The sequence below is a fragment of the Molothrus aeneus genome, chromosome 6, assembly GCF_037042795.1.
Source record: "Molothrus aeneus isolate 106 chromosome 6, BPBGC_Maene_1.0, whole genome shotgun sequence".
NCBI lineage: Eukaryota > Metazoa > Chordata > Aves > Passeriformes > Icteridae > Molothrus > Molothrus aeneus.
The window spans coordinates 46,931,865-46,947,694 of NC_089651.1; the positions used below are offsets into that span (position 1 = coordinate 46,931,865).

The window sequence follows — 15,830 nt, forward strand, 5'->3', positions numbered from 1 at the left end:
GGCGGGCTCGCGGTGGTGCCGCCCGCTACCCTTCCGCCGGCTGCCCCGCCTCCCCGCCTCCCGCAAGATGGCGGCAAGCGCGGCGCGGGCTGGGGGTGGTTGAGGGCGGCAGGTATCGGCTCTTTCACACCATCCTCCTCTTCCCCTTGTTCTCCTCGTCTCGGACTGGGGTGGGCGCAGGGCTCGCCCCCGTGACCCCGTCCCTGCCGGGCGAGAGGCCAGGCTCGAGCGCAGGCCCGGGCGCCGGGGCCCGGCGGGGCGCTGGAGCCCCGGAGCCCCCGGCCCGCCCCGCGCTGGGTCCCTGCTCGGGCAGGCCCTGGCTCTGCTCTGAGGGGTCGCGTCTCCGGATGTGCTATCTCTGGGTGCCCCCATGCAGCTCCGTGGAGCTGCTGTTAACTGCGCTGCTCCTAGGGAGCTTTTTGAAAATTATTCGTAATGTATATTGTAGAAAACTAACCTCGCCTCTTTCTAATAAGACCTGCAAGAGTAGAATGTTAATATCTCCTAATTGGTATCGAGCAGCTGTATTGAACAGTATTAACACCGTTAGCCTGCATATTTTCAGGAATATGTGAAGCTAGATCTAAGTAAATGGAATTTTTCTTTGTGTCAGTCAACGAAACATTTTGTCCCCCATTCAGATTAGTTCTTTTGGAGATTAAACACTTGGAGAGGAAAATGACATCGATTATCAAGTTGACTACGCTCTCGGGGGTGCAGGAGGAATCTGCCCTCTGCTATCTTTTGCAAGTAGATGAGTTTCGTTTTCTTTTGGACTGTGGCTGGGATGAAAACTTTTCTATGGATATTATTGATTCTCTGAGGAAGTAAGTAGTTCAGTTCATACACCTATTTTTAAAATAGGGCTTGGTCTGTCTTGGAAGTTTTCAAAATTCCATGCAGTGGTATAATGTATGGTGTTACTAAATGAAAAATTGTTCTTTTTTTTTTTGTTTTGTTTCATGTATGTTTTACATGAAGGGAATCACACTGCTGAAACATTTCCAGCAAAAACTTGGGATTTTTTCCTTGTCAGTCCAGTGAGTTGTGTCTCTTAACTGTAATTCTCAAACTGTTCAGTTTTTATTTTGATTGGATGATTTGTTTGTTTTTTATTGTCATAAATGTGACACAGTTTAGGCGAGACTGACCTTGACTCTCAACTGATTTAGAATACTTAACTAAGTTTTAAATAGGAGAGGAAGCCTTCCTGCATGTAGGCTGAATACAAAGCAGTTCAACTCTTGGCTCTTGTTTCAAGTTGAATAGACTGTCAGGAAAACACCTTCTGTCAGGACACCAGCCCTACAAAGGGAAAAAGCCTCTCCAGACCAACATCTGTCTAGACTTCAATATTGAACTTCTTCAGATATACAGCAAGGAGCTGTGTTGATGGCCAAGTTAGGACTGAGACATGGAAATTTGGGAAAGAAACTGAGCTTTTTGATACTAGTTTTGTAGCATTGACACACTTGCAATGTTTAAGATCTTTTAAGTGAGGATTGTTAGGTACTGAGGATAATTTATAAAATTTTTCAAGTGTCTTATGTAAGAAGCAATTAGATAAAATTTTTCATAACAGCTATCGAGAAGAATGTGTGTGTTTCACTTACTATGCAAGGGAACAAAAAACTGTCAGTCCAGCTTGTATTTTCATTTGGTACATGTGTTTTATGACCTCAAGTTCTTCAGTTATGATATGTAGAAAGGTTTTAGTCTGAGTTCTAAATTTATGCAACACTTTGCAAGGAAAAAAATGGTTTTAAGAGTAATAAAATCCCCCAAACTCATGTGCTACTTTTCTTAAATGATATGTTTGATATTTTCTGTATTAAGATACATATTTTGATTTGATCAAAAAATATTGAAATATATTTTGATTTATCCTTATCAGTTGAAGGATTGTTGTCTTTGGTTCCTTTACTTGGTCAATCTCATCAGAAGAAAAGTTGTCATCTGTTTTGGGGTGTATGAGCGATTTGTGGCACATCTGTACTGATAGTATTCTTGGTCCTTCAGTTAATTTACTTTCTGGTGTCCACTTATATACTAAGGTCTTACTTCTTCAAATCTTTAAGTTATGCTTTCTGAAGTCACTTGTGTTTTTAAGTACTTGAACATTAGGAAACACCTGTAAGTTTTAATTATGATTTTTAAAACTGTTCCAATTCTTGAAGGGTTTAAGTTTCATTGTTTGACATTCAGACTGACTGACTGTATTCTCAAAACAGCCCTAGCAGGAGATATATAAAACCATACAGAGCTCCTTTCAATGGCTTTTGTTGGCCCTCTTTTTATAGGCATGTACACCAGGTTGATGCTGTTCTTCTTTCCCACCCTGACCCTCTACACCTTGGTGCACTTCCATATGCAGTTGGAAAAATGGGATTGAATTGTGCCATTTATGCAACTATTCCTGTATATAAAATGGGACAGATGTTTATGTATGATCTCTACCAGGTATGTTTAAGTTGATACTTTCATACACAACATCTTTGATGGTGGAGTGTTTGAATGCTCTGTACCTCTTTGTTTGTTTTAGTCCCGCCATAATACTGAAGATTTCACACTCTTTACATTGGATGATGTAGATGCAGCCTTTGATAAGATACAACAGCTGAAGTTTTCTCAGATTGTGAACTTAAAAGGTAAAGTTGTCACCAAAATCTCAAGAAATTACTTTTAGTGAAAGGCAACAGAGCAGTTATGAGTCAAAGTAACTTTTTTAAAGGGACTGAGTTCTAAAATTCTGTGTGTTTTGCAGTGCTGAAACATTGCAATTCATTAGCCTCATGTCAGTCTGTATCAATCGCAATTGTCTCTAGAAATTGATAGAATTTTCACTTAATGAGGAGATGAGGAGGAGGTCATGCTAAACAGTGTTTAGATGTTTGTTTCTCTTTTATGTTTTTGTAACTTCTCTTGGAATTTACTGATGTCTGTTAAAAGTATTTACTTGGCTCTAGCAACAGATACTCCAAACTCTCCATAAGCAGTAGCACAAGGGAAAGCTTTGTAGAGCAGAGATGAAGTTACAGCATGTGCAGGTTTAATGGGGAGATCGTCAGTGACTCAACTCATACTCAGTGTAGCGTGTTGCTGGGACCTGTGATAATCAGCAGCTTTCCACTTGAGTTGAATGTAAAGATCAGAATAAAATAAAAACTCTCTTCTTGAACAGAGACACGTAGAGGCTGACCACCAGCAGTTTGTCTCTGAAGTGCAGTATTTTACAGGTTCATGAACATTGCTGCTAAAAGACTTCTTATTTGGAAAATAGAAAGAGGATGTTGTCTTTGAAAGACTGCTGGCCCCTTTTCGAGATAGTTGTAGCAAGGCTATGTCTGCCCTGGCAATTCTTACATCTAAAGAGTAATTTTGGCATACAACTTTTTTAAATCAAACAACTTCTTTTATATTTAATGGAGGTGATTTGAAAAGAGTCGATGGAAGCTTTTAGAAGATAATATATGTTTAATTATTAATTATTACTGTGCATTTAACGCAGCAGAGTCAGTGAGTAATGGTTTTGGGTAGTCTCATTTTAATCTGATGTACATACAGGCTGGTATCAATGACAGGGAGCAACAGTGCATTTGAAAAATGGATCAGGTGCTGAAAAGTTCTGTCATCCCTGACTGCAGCACATGAACACCTTTTCTGCTACAGTTTAACTTATTTGTTTATCATTCTGGAAAGCTTCAAGATTGTGTAATTTACATAAGTTTTCCTAAGTACCTCAAAAGTGAATGCTGTAGTAAACATTTAGTGTTGCCCCGGAGAGGATCCTGGCTTTCATCATTGTGCTTGTTTTCTTGTGATATATGTTTTTTATATAATTTACTGTTGTTTATGTCCATAGTTACAGCAGCTCTGAGTATCAGTGGGAGGTGGAGGGAAGAAGTGATCTTTGCTTTAGTTTCTTTATTCTGGAGGAAATATAAAAGTGAATTGCAAAATATTTTTACATTACTGCTTAGACGATAAGGACAGACATTACTGCTTTTTCATACTTCATTTGACTTTTTTTCTCAGTAGTAATTTGGGTATTCAGTTGTTTAAAGTTACTATGTCTTGTTCAGAGTAATGGATTTTACTATGTGTAATCTACCTAAAATACTGAAAACCTTTGTAGGCAAAGGACATGGTTTGTCAATCACACCATTGCCAGCTGGTCACATGATAGGAGGCACAATTTGGAAGATTGTCAAGGATGGGGAGGAAGAAATTGTTTATGCCGTTGATTTCAACCACAAGAGGGAGATGTAAGTTCAACATAGTAATGGATAGTTCTTAACTGTGTTAGCTGTGTATCATTTAGTGGGTGATAAAGAGGTGTGGAAGCAGAAGTGCATTTCCAGTTCTAATAAGATCACTAATTTCATTTGCATCCAGATTAATCAGTTTGAAGCAAGCATTAGCTCTGGATTCCTTTATTCCATTTGTTTATTTATTTGTAAATTTGAAGCAGGAAGCATTCAGCAGCTGAGTAGTTTGGTTTCTGTACATGCAAATATCTGTAATCTAGCTGCCTTATTTTTTCTCATAAAATAGAAATGTAAAAAAGTGAGATTTTTCCTTTTTTCCACAGCCATCTGAATGGATGTTCCTTGGAAATGTTGAGCAGGCCTTCATTGCTTATTACAGATTCATTCAATGCTACTTATGTACAACCCAGGAGGAAGCAAAGAGATGAACAGCTGCTGAGTATGTATTGTTTGGGCTTCAAAAATATCAGTAATGTGATTTATTAGCCACTATAAATTATTTTTCTATGAGAAATTCATTAGCATTTAAACTTAAGAACTCATATTAAAATGTAACAAGTTTTGAATTACTCTTTTCTGATGATACTGATCCTGTGAGTTAAATGTTTTCCTAACAACAATGAACTGTATTTGAAAACAGTGTATTTTACCCAGTATCCTTCAATCTCTTCAGGGATTTTTACATTACCTTCCTCAGCACTTTATTTTTTTAAACTTCATTTTCTGTTGGTTTTTAATTAAAAAAAAAACCAAAAACAAACAAACAAAAGTAAGAAATACCAAGGCAGAAAGATCTTCAGAGCTACTGAGAAAACTCCAGCTCCCTTTAATTTTGGTGGAAGTGTAGATTTGGATCTCTTTTGAAGTTTCATTTGTTTCTGTGTTCAGTATACTTTTGAATATGATTGCTAGTGTGACATAACAAAAACTGCAGCCACACCACAAACCTTCTAACTTTGATTCAAAGTATAAGTAGGATTTTGTTTTGTTTTTAATTCTTCCTAGCTAATGTTTTGGAGACATTACGAGGTGATGGAAATGTATTAATAGCTGTGGATACAGCAGGCAGAGTTCTGGAACTTGCTCAGCTTCTTGATCAGATCTGGAGAACAAAAGATGCAGGATTGGGAGTCTACTCTCTTGCTCTTTTGAATAATGTCAGCTACAATGTAGTGGAGTTCTCTAAATCCCAGGTTTGTTTTGATTTTAAAATCCAATTATGAAGAGTAAAGGAACATTTATGCAGAAGCTTTTCTTTTTAATGGTAAAAAATGGCAAAATACTGGGTGAATGTCCTTATTCTGTAGTGCATGTTTGTGTCTCAGCTCTTTTGATCAAGTAACACAGTGTCCAGTTGTGACAGTGGACATGTTTATTGATGATAAGACTTGTTAGCATAGTTTATAGTTGTTAAAAAAGAGAACTTAAAGTACTTGTTTCAGTGTTGGTTATGCTCAACATTATTTCTATACCTGCTGAGAAATACTGAAGAAATCATGGCCATATTGCATCCTATACTTCATATGAAGCTTGTGCTGTTGAACAACTTGTATTTGTATAGATAAGTTTCTCTAATATGTATTTTAGGTGGAATGGATGAGTGACAAGTTGATGAGGTGCTTTGAAGACAAGAGAAACAACCCTTTTCAGTTCCGCCATCTCTCCTTATGTCACAGTCTGTCTGATCTGGCTCGAGTGCCTAGTCCTAAAGTTGTTCTTGCCAGTCAGCCTGACTTGGAGTGTGGGTTTTCTAGAGATCTTTTCATTCAGTGGTGCCAGGATTCCAAAAACTCCATAATTTTAACTTATCGCACTACACCCGGAACATTAGCACGATTCCTGATTGATAATCCTGCTGAAAAAGTTATAGATATCGAGGTAAGAGTTGTTACTATAGCTCCAGATTCTTATTGTGGAATTCTTCTTATTCTTATTCTTTCTTCTTCTGGGGTCGTGTGGGCAAAACTGAACATGGTTTCCCTTTTGATCTTCTGGAAATGCTTCTAGTGGTGGAGAGAAACCTGAAATTGGTATGTTGCATATTTATCAGATTGTGGGTAAATTTACATAAAAATAGGTCTCCTCCTGAGAACTGCACAATGCTTTTCATGGCATGGCAAAATTAATCGAGCTGAGCATGAAATTCCTTTTAAATATTTATTCTTAGACAACTCATTCCTTTGTGTTTCTATTATAATAGAAAAAATTCTGCTTGCAGCTGACATACAGATCACTACATATAATGGGTTAGTCTTGCTGGAAAATTCTCCTGGTTTGGATGAGAGGAGAATCAATTCAAATTAGTATAAAAATCCCAACAGGATTAGAGGGATAAGCAAATGCTGGAAATTAGGAGATAATTAATTGCTATTCATGCTTTCAAATTGTTTTCAATAATCTGTACACCTGTGTCTACTTCGTTCTGGTGCACATTATTAATTTATGGAAGTCCCCTGTGATTGCAGTGATAATTTCAGCACTGATGGTGCAGCTTTATTTTGGTTTTAGATTGGATTGAAATCATTGAATTATAGTGTTAGATTATTACTAGAATTCAGTTTATTCAAAGTGAACTGTACTCAGAAAACAAGAAACAAAATCTACCATTGTTTTGCCAGCTAGTATGACTTTGCTAGCTTCTTCTGGTTTGATCTTAAAGATAGAAAAACTATAAAACAACTGCTCATCTAAGAGTGTTTGCCTTCACTTATTTTTGGAAAGCTTAATTGATTTTAATATTTTTAGAAATGCTTTCATTTAAAGTAAACTGTACAAATTGACACTATCATGATGTCAAGGTACCACATTGTTGCCATAGTCTTGTCTTTTATGCTTGCCTTTGTTGCACAAGGACAAGTATTCTTGTCAGCAGCATATAGGAGAATTATTAAAGTTGTGTTTGCTACTCACAATAACATTAATTTTAATTCCATCTGCAGTTGAGAAAACGTGTCAAGTTGGAAGGAAAAGAACTTGAGGAATATCTAGAAAAGGAGAAACTAAAGAAAGAGGCAGCTAAGAAGTTAGAGCAGTCCAAAGAGTAAGTATGTTGCTCATTCTCCTGTTATGATCAGAGTTGGGATTTTTGTGTGATTATTCTGCTCCTTCAACTCTTTTCAGGCCTAAATGAGAATTAGAGTTTCAGTAGCCCTGTCTAAGGGCCCTGAGGAAATCAGGAGGGGTTGTCTTTAATCTGTTGTCCTGATAGACCCAGTTTCATCTGCCATTTAACTGTGAGCTCTTTCTCAGATACATAAACTGCCCTTGGCCTTGGTTAGTGTTATGTCAACTGTTATTTTCTAGTCAGTGTGTCTATGTAATATAAAACCTGAAGAAAAAAAAAAGATGTGCTAGGTGTTTTTGGAATGTCATTTCAGGGCAGATATTGATTCCAGTGATGAGAGTGATGCTGAAGAGGATATTGATCAGCCAACTTTACATAAGACCAAACATGATTTGATGATGAAGGGTGAAGGTAGCCGGAAAGGAAGCTTCTTCAAACAGGCAAAAAAATCTTATCCAATGTTTCCAGCTCCTGAAGAAAGAATTAAATGGGATGAATATGGTGAAATTATCAAGTATGTGGTGGTAATGTATACTAACATAGTAGCTATGAAATAATCAAAACCTAGAAGGAATTAAATTCGCCATTCTGTCTCTTTTGCAGCATTGCTATATGCTCTTTAAACTGCTTAGTCTTAGACACAGCTTATGATAAGGATTGAAGCTGCAGAGTGCTGATCTTTGACCTGTGGTCACACCCCTCAGGATGTATTTTCACTCCAGGCTTTTTTTAAAATATTTTGAGATAGAAGATTTTAAATTATTTTAACCTGACTATTCTGCTTTAAATTTCACTTAATGTTAAATTTGTGAGGTGAGAAAACACTATTCATCCTAACAAAATTCAGTGATATTTGTCAGCTTTGCGTAAGGAATACTTGCTAGAAATCTGCAATTTGCTAGTATTTCCTAAGTTATTCAACTTCTTTTTTAAGATAGGAAGGTCATATTTTCCAAATCAGCTCTTTTCAAGTACAGAAATATTTGGCAGGTGTAGTTGTTGCTGGCAATAGCAGTTACAAAAAATCTTAGTAGTAATAATCAGCACTGTTTGTTTTTATATTAGATAGTGCTTTGGTTTTACTCTAAAAAGCAAAATACCTTTAATTCTTTAGACCTGAGGATTTTCTAGTTCCAGAGCTTCAAGCAACAGAAGAAGAAAAAAGCAAATTAGAGTCTGGTTTGACAAATGGAGAGGAGCCTATGGACCAGGATTTATCAGATGTTCCTACCAAATGTATTTCTGCAACAGAATCCATGGAAATCAAGTGAGTGACTTTGTTCTTCTCAATTCTACTAGAACATGGGTACAGTGCAAATTGGGTAAAAGGCTAACTTGGATTTTCCCAAAGTGGGAAAGGACTTGATTTTTGTTTATTTTTTTCCCCAAGCTAAGTTGTATTTTACTAGTCTTTCTGGGAGTGCAGAACAGTCTTATGGTTCCCCACTCTTAAAAAATTTGGTTTGTTTCCTGTCTTATGGAGACAACTGGAAGAGATAGAAGAAATGATACAATAGTATGTTAAAATAGATGCTTAAGTATGTTTTGTTAAAAGGATAACATATTCAAATATGATTATTTCATGGATAACTTAGTTTTTTGATAACTATGTAAGTGAATTTTGTGAATGTATAGTGTTAAATACACACATGCTAATATTTGACAATCTATAATATACCTTGTGCTGACAGCTTTTGTTGATGTACAATAATTAAAAAATATCTTAATGAAGTACTTTGGAATACTCAAAGGTTTAATCTTTTAAACTAAAACATATTATTCTCGGGTTTTTAATTCAAACTAGGGCCAGAGTTACATACATTGACTATGAAGGACGTTCAGATGGGGACTCAATTAAAAAAATTATTAACCAAATGAAACCAAGACAACTGGTCATTGTCCATGGCCCACCTGAGGCCAGTCAGGACCTTGCAGAATGTTGCAGAGCTTTTGGTGGAAAAGATATTAAAGTTTACATGCCCAAACTTCATGAAACTGTAGATGCTACAAGTGAAACACACATTTACCAGGTAAGGTACTGGAATTTTTTAGTTGTGTAACTACTGTGGACTGTAGTAGAGCTGTATGAGCAGAATGTAATTTGCCCTCTGTTCTTTGGGAGAGGAGAGGTGATACCACCTGTGAGTTCAATCAGTTTTGTGTGATCAAGGCATTAGTTGTGTTTTTCTGTGTTTAGATAAGCATTCTCCTGAGGCTTATTATTCATAAGCATTTGAAAGCTTGAATGTAATATCAGTGGGTTTTTTACCTGAGGTGCAAAAGGCAATTTTGCACATTTGTGTCCACAGGGGCATCAGTTTGCTTTATTGAAGTATTTACAAATTTATAATGCCTATATTTAGAATACCATTGTATACTAGCTGCAATTCAGGATTCTCTTTGAATCTCAAATGGAGCCTTAAAGAGCTAGAATAAAAAAATGCTTCATACTTAAATAGTACCTAAGAGTGAACATGTAAATTTAGGAGCAAGTTAATGATAAAAACAAATAAGATACCCATACCCCCCAAAAACTTAATGTGCTGATTCTTGGAAAGTAAGGTTATGATCATGTATTGTTGTGTGTTAGCCGTGAAAATTAAATTCAATATATTAAGTTCTAAATAAGAAAGCTGGAATTGCTTGTGTGAATTATGTGAAAATTGTGTATGCTCCCAATTTAATTTTTGAAGTTGTTTAGAGGGAATTGTCTCACAAACACTTTTTGCAGTAGTCCTTTATTCCTTTGTTCTTTTAAAGTTAATAGAAAAACATTGGTAGAATTGTTGAAAGAGGTACTTCTTTTTCTTTCTAGAGAAAAATCTGTTATCCTCTAGAAAGTAGAAAATTCCAGTTATTAAAAATCATCTAGTTATGGCAGCCTTAAAAGAGCGTGTTTTCTTCATGTGGTTTGTTGGTTGTTGGGATGTTTTTGTTTGTTTTTTAAAGCTATGAGAGTTGCTAGAGTGTAAGAAAGGACCCAGGAGAAGTGCAGTGGCAATGTTGAATTTGAAAATAATAGATTTGAGTGAAGTGTCAGTGTCACAGTGTCATTTGAGTGGGCTGTGCTGCACACGGGTGGGTAGCTGGTGGTTCTTTCACATGGTTGCAGCCTTGATTGCACTGTGGGAATCATGGACCTCCTAATGTGGATAACAATCTCTGAGAGTAGTGCTTTATTTAAAGGATTAAAGTCCCAGAGTCCACCAGAGGAACCAGGGTAAGGGCACGTAAAATTCTCATATTTACATTTTTTCTTACAATAAAATAGTAATTATAATTTTTTGGAGGGTTGAAATTTTGAACCATTTAGGTTACTGACAAATAGATTTATAGAAACTTCCTCTGAAATTGCCAAGACCAACTGAGGAACAACTTGACTGTAAAAAAGGTTTCTGGTTTTTAAAAGGAAATTATTGCTCTTGCTGTAAATTTACATCAGGTTTGCAGTTCAATAGGTTCTTTTTTCATTTTAGCCAAGATGAAAAAGGTGTTGATCTCTGCTGCTTTTTAAGTTGTGATATGAGTGTTACATATATTAAATTTTAAAGTATCTTGCTTTGGTGATACCAGTTCCATCCTTTGTCTCCATAAAAGTGCATGAATCAAACCAACTGGAAAGATGGTGAAGAGAAACTTGCTAATCTTTAAAGCTTGAAGTAAGACCTCTGTATTTTCCATGAAACTAACAGTACTTTTATTTTTTGTGCAACCTAGGTCAGGTTGAAAGATTCTCTTGTCAGCTCTCTTCAGTTCTGTAAAGCCAAGGATGCCGAGCTGGCTTGGATAGATGGTGTTCTGGACATGAGGGTTTCAAAGGTGGATACTGGAGTTATTTTGGAAGAGGGAGAGTTGAGGGAAGATGAAGACTTAGAGATGCAAGTGGATGTGCCTTCTTCAGACTCGAGTGTGATTGCACAACAAAAGGCCATGAAAAGCCTCTTTGGTGACGATGACAAGGAGATGTGTGAGGAGAGCGAGATCATTCCTACTTTGGAACCTCTGCCACCTCATGAGGTACAGAAATGATGCTGATCTGGATTTCTTTTATTAAGACCTGTGTATTAATTTGTCTTTTTCTAGTGCTGAAAAGTTGATACTGTGATCTTACTCAAATGAAAGCCTAATTGAAACTGGGTTTTCATGTTTGGGTTTCTCTTTGTTAAACCTGGTACTGTTCTTTGTTCAGCTTTTTTGCTTTTCAGTGAGGATGATCTTTTGCATCCATTAACAGTGCCATATATTTATGAACTAAGATTTTAATTAGTGTGTGTCATATCTATAATTAGTACATGCAGATAGAGAAATCAGTTGGTGTTAGTCACTTCAGGATTTTGTTGTGTTTTGTTGATGTCATGGAAGATATTTTATATACTTGAGATACAGATCTTTGACGTTCATACATCTGCTTCTATAGTAGTGATTTGGGAGTTTATTAAATATATCTTTTCTATAAATTTACCATAGCTCTTAAAATACTTTGCATTTTAGGAGATAATTATTTTATCTTTCTGTTGAATTATTCCAGTACCTTTTAATTCTAGAGATGCTTTTTAAGATTCTTTGTTTCACAATCCTAAATGTAGTCTGTTTTGGGAGCTAGAGAATCGTGGAGACAACTGCCAGGTCTGTTCAGATTCACGGCAACCATCATAGCACGCTGTACTGATCAGCAGTACAGCTCACTGCAACTTGGTCCCTGGCATAGCATGGCTTGGAAGAGGGATCTTCATTGTAGCTTTGGATTTGTCTTCAATATGGGAGCAAAGAAAAACCTTTTGCTTTGTGTGATGGGCAGCTTCTAAGGCTTTTCTGTCCTGAAGATGTATTGCTGCAGGTGAACAGAAATAGAACCAATTTAGAGTCATGAAGTCTTGGCCTCACTGCTGCCAATGCAGTAATGAGATCGTTGGAAAAATGGAAGGTGTTAAATAGAAGCAGTAAAATTATGTGTGTTGTTTTGAAGGTTCTTGGGCATCAGTCTGTGTTTATGAATGAGCCAAGACTGTCTGACTTCAAGCAGGTTCTCTTGCGGGAAGGTATACAAGCTGAATTTGTTGGAGGAGTGCTTGTGTGCAACAACCTGGTGGCTGTCCGCAGGGTAGGTGTTCTGTGTTTTAATCTCTTTGGAAAATAACATTATGAAATAATATATTATTTTAGTAATAAATGAAATATTATTTTAGTAATAAGGGAAGTTTCTAATTAATGTAAAGATAATAAGTTGAAACTTGTCTTTTATTTCAGACTGAAACAGGGCGTATTGGATTGGAAGGCTGCCTCTGCCAGGACTTCTATAGGATAAGAGACCTTTTATATGAGCAATATGCTATTGTCTAAGAAAAGTGCTGCAAAGGTGTTTACACTTGAACTTTTACAGACAAAGGAGGTTTCTCCCAGTTTTGACTTTTTGTAGTTTTCTAATTTATACAGGGAAACCTAATTCACAAGATGAGTTAGCTGCCATGAACATGTGAGTAACTGCAACTGTTGTTCATAAACCTGTTGGTACATTCCATGTAGTTGACTCTTAAACTGTTACAACTTGGCATCTCCCACATAACACATTATAAATGAGTTTATGACTGAATGCTTCTCAGGAGAGGTTCAATTTGCCGGGGCATGTTTTGGTTTCACAGATTTCCTGTCAAAGAGTACGAAACATGTCAAAGTCATTCTTTTTGTTCTAAAATAAGATTGGATAAAGACCTTTGGTTTCTTTGGTTTTGTTCGGTTTCTGTGTGGTTGTTTTTGGTTTTGGATGCTTGGGGTTTTTTTTAGTAAGTTTGATTTGGGGAACAGTCTCAAGTATTTCCCTCTTTTGTTTTGAAATTGAGGTTAGTTGAAGTACATTATTAACAGCCCACTTAAAGCTAGACTGCTTTAAGTTTCCCCAGTGTTAATCTGGCTGCATCTTAATGCTGTATCTCTTCCATCTTACTGATTTGTTCTGAAACAGCATTTCATATTGTAATCTGCAGGATAAAAAAATTACTTGGGCAATTACTCTAAGAAGATTGGATTATATTTTCAGGTAGTTTAAAATGCAGTAATTATGCTTCAGAGTAACTTCTGTGCAAATTTACAGAATTCATAACTCCTAGCTCTTGCAAAATTATGCCAATTATAAAACCTTTTCTAAGTTGTGATTTTAATACTTTTCAAATTCTAAAGCCTTTATCCATGCACTGCTGTTTGTTCAGAGTGCCATGAGCCAAGTTCAGGAAGATCTTTTCTCTTGAAATCTGTTCATGTAATGTATTTAATGATTTTGTACCATGTTCTGTTCTAGATGACAGTAAGACTTATTATAGCTGCTGATGCTAGGAATTTACCTTATCTTTTAGGTAAGGATAAACACAGTTTTGAGTTCATTAATTTCTCAGAAATTAAGTTATGAAAACAAATGGCCTCTCAAGTTTATTTAATCCTTTTTTCCTCTATCTGTGTGTGAAACACCAGCTTTGGCAGTCGAGGGTTGTTTGCTTTTTACATAAAACAATGTAATATATGCTCTTTGTGTGTGTGCTTAAATAAAACCTTTTGAAAAAGTGGCAAAAAATAGCCCTGTGGGCTATCAATGGAAAGATAATTTACTTTGCAAATCATTCTCAACAAAAAATTTCTGTCTGATCTACAGACTATTCTGTTTAAAATAGTAGATTAAAAGTGAAGACTGTATTAAACATTTGATAGAACTGTATACTAGAAATGTAAAAAAGTTGAAAATACAATACTGAGTGAGAATGTATTTTCTTACACGAAATCTGGGGTTTTTTTCTTAACAGGCTAGAAAAATGTGTATTTCCTTATATTGACATCCAGAACTCAATAGAAATGCTCTGGTTTTGTAGCAGTGCTATGTAAATCTATATGATGCTGCATACTTGTTACTGAATACTATTGTATTACTACTGTTGTTTATACTAGTGAACTTTTATAAAGTGAATTACTTTGTACATAATTATATTGGCTGTAGGACTTTAACCTTGAGGGCTTAGGATGGGAAGGGATCACATACACCTGCATGGAATATGCTAATAAAGAAAAAAACCCTTAGGAAGTCAAAATAGTGCTGCTTTTAAAAAAAGGATAAAGACAGCACAGTGTGATCATAAACCTTTCTATCAGTTTTGTTTGTTTTTCTGACCTACTGATACAAATTCAGCTAGGATCACAAAATTTTAGTGTTAGCAGTCTGTAAATTCTATTGTGTGCTGACATCCCAAATTAGTGCTATCACTGAGGAAAAGGCTCAAGTATAAGCAAAACAGCTGCTTATTTTAGTCTATTCAGCATGAGTGTGGCTGAAGAGTGAAATCAGACCTAGAAAGCTGACATGCAAGGTGCAAGTAGTCAGCTGAGAGCTGAGTCTGGAGGTCTGTAGAGAATGCACCACAGGCTGCGCTGGTGCTGTAGGGCAGGTGTGCTCCTCAGCTGGGCATTCCGTGCTTGTAAAGCAGTGTGCACCTGAAGCCAGTGCTCATTCATTTTGCCTATTCTGCTGTCAGTTCCCTAAAATATTCTTAACTATGATTTGCTTTAGACAGTAATTGAACTTCTGTGTGTGATTTTCAGAGTTACTAGTCTAGTTCTAGTTTTTATCTGAAATAAAAGATTGATTTCCCCTTACCTTCACAAAATGTCAGTCCTGCTGTGATCCGTAAGTTGTGTTTTCAGGCATCTACATTTTTTTCATTAACAGTAAAAATGTGACAAAGAGTACCATTTCTTATTCTGCCCTCTGTTGTTCCGGAGGGTAAGAACATTAACTTCAAACCTAGTTTTGGTGTTCACCAGTTAAAAATATTTCCTTCCAGTGCACCTGGATAGTTCAGATTCCTCGCATAAGAAGAGCCAAGGGTATGTGGAGACAGAGGAAAGGTCTGTAATGATAAAAATATAATTCTAGTGTTAGTTATTTTGCTGTTCCTGTTATCAAAACGTAGCTTTACCCTGAGTTAAATAGCATTGTTTGTGACAGTTTCATTTTTAATCCTTTTACTTTGACAATATGAGCTGGAGGTGAAGTAAAGGTGACAGTCTTGTCCATTCTTCAACAATATTTAGATATAACCAGATCCACTTCTCAAAATATGCTGTTAATGGAAAGGTAGGGTGCCCAGCATTCTGTCAGAGTAACAGTCTTGGGAGAGCACTTGAGATCTACTTGGTGCTACAACTTCCTTGGAAATGTAGGGATTTTCCCATATCTACTAGTTTTTAATTGGAGTCAAATGCTATTCATTAGGAATTAACAAGCAGAGCCATGCTTCCTCCCCACCCTCCAATCTAAATAATTATTATAGATGGTTGTACCCTAAAACACTTGTTTTGTACAGAATCAAGATTTCTTTGCTAAGGCATGACATGTATTACTACTTCGGGTAGTAAAGGGGAGTGTATTGCCTGGGGGAAACACTTAAACTTGGTTCTGGCCAGGACAGGGTTGATTTTTGCAGCAGCCAGAAGGGGCATGGGCAGTACCCAGAGGTTAT

The 15,830-nt window shown here is 36.5% G+C and overlaps 1 protein-coding gene across 1 annotated transcript; it reads left to right on the forward strand.

The window, feature by feature from the left end:
* Positions 1 to 61: 61 nt before the first annotated feature.
* CPSF2 (cleavage and polyadenylation specific factor 2) lies at positions 62 to 15,367 on the forward strand. Its single transcript, XM_066551496.1, has 15 exons — positions 62 to 112; positions 642 to 827; positions 2,301 to 2,460; positions 2,543 to 2,648; positions 4,136 to 4,265; positions 4,592 to 4,707; positions 5,274 to 5,461; positions 5,856 to 6,146; positions 7,208 to 7,308; positions 7,646 to 7,846; positions 8,447 to 8,599; positions 9,137 to 9,362; positions 11,050 to 11,349; positions 12,299 to 12,433; positions 12,580 to 15,367. The coding sequence occupies exons 2-15, from the start codon at positions 679 to 681 to the stop codon at positions 12,670 to 12,672; spliced, it is 2,349 nt and encodes a 782-aa protein (XP_066407593.1). The 5' UTR covers positions 62 to 112; positions 642 to 678; the 3' UTR covers positions 12,673 to 15,367.
* Positions 15,368 to 15,830: the final 463 nt, after the last annotated feature.

Excerpts from the sequence above, each read along its gene's own strand:
- CPSF2 (XM_066551496.1), top strand. The coding sequence starts at position 679 with ATGACATCGATTATCAAGTTGACTACGCTCTCGGGGGTGCAGGAGGAA. Across the intron at positions 7,847-8,446 it reads GAATATGGTGAAATTATCAA|ACCTGAGGATTTTCTAGTTC; the intron begins GTATGTGGTGGT and ends TTAATTCTTTAG. Across the intron at positions 8,600-9,136 it reads ACAGAATCCATGGAAATCAA|GGCCAGAGTTACATACATTG; the intron begins GTGAGTGACTTT and ends AATTCAAACTAG.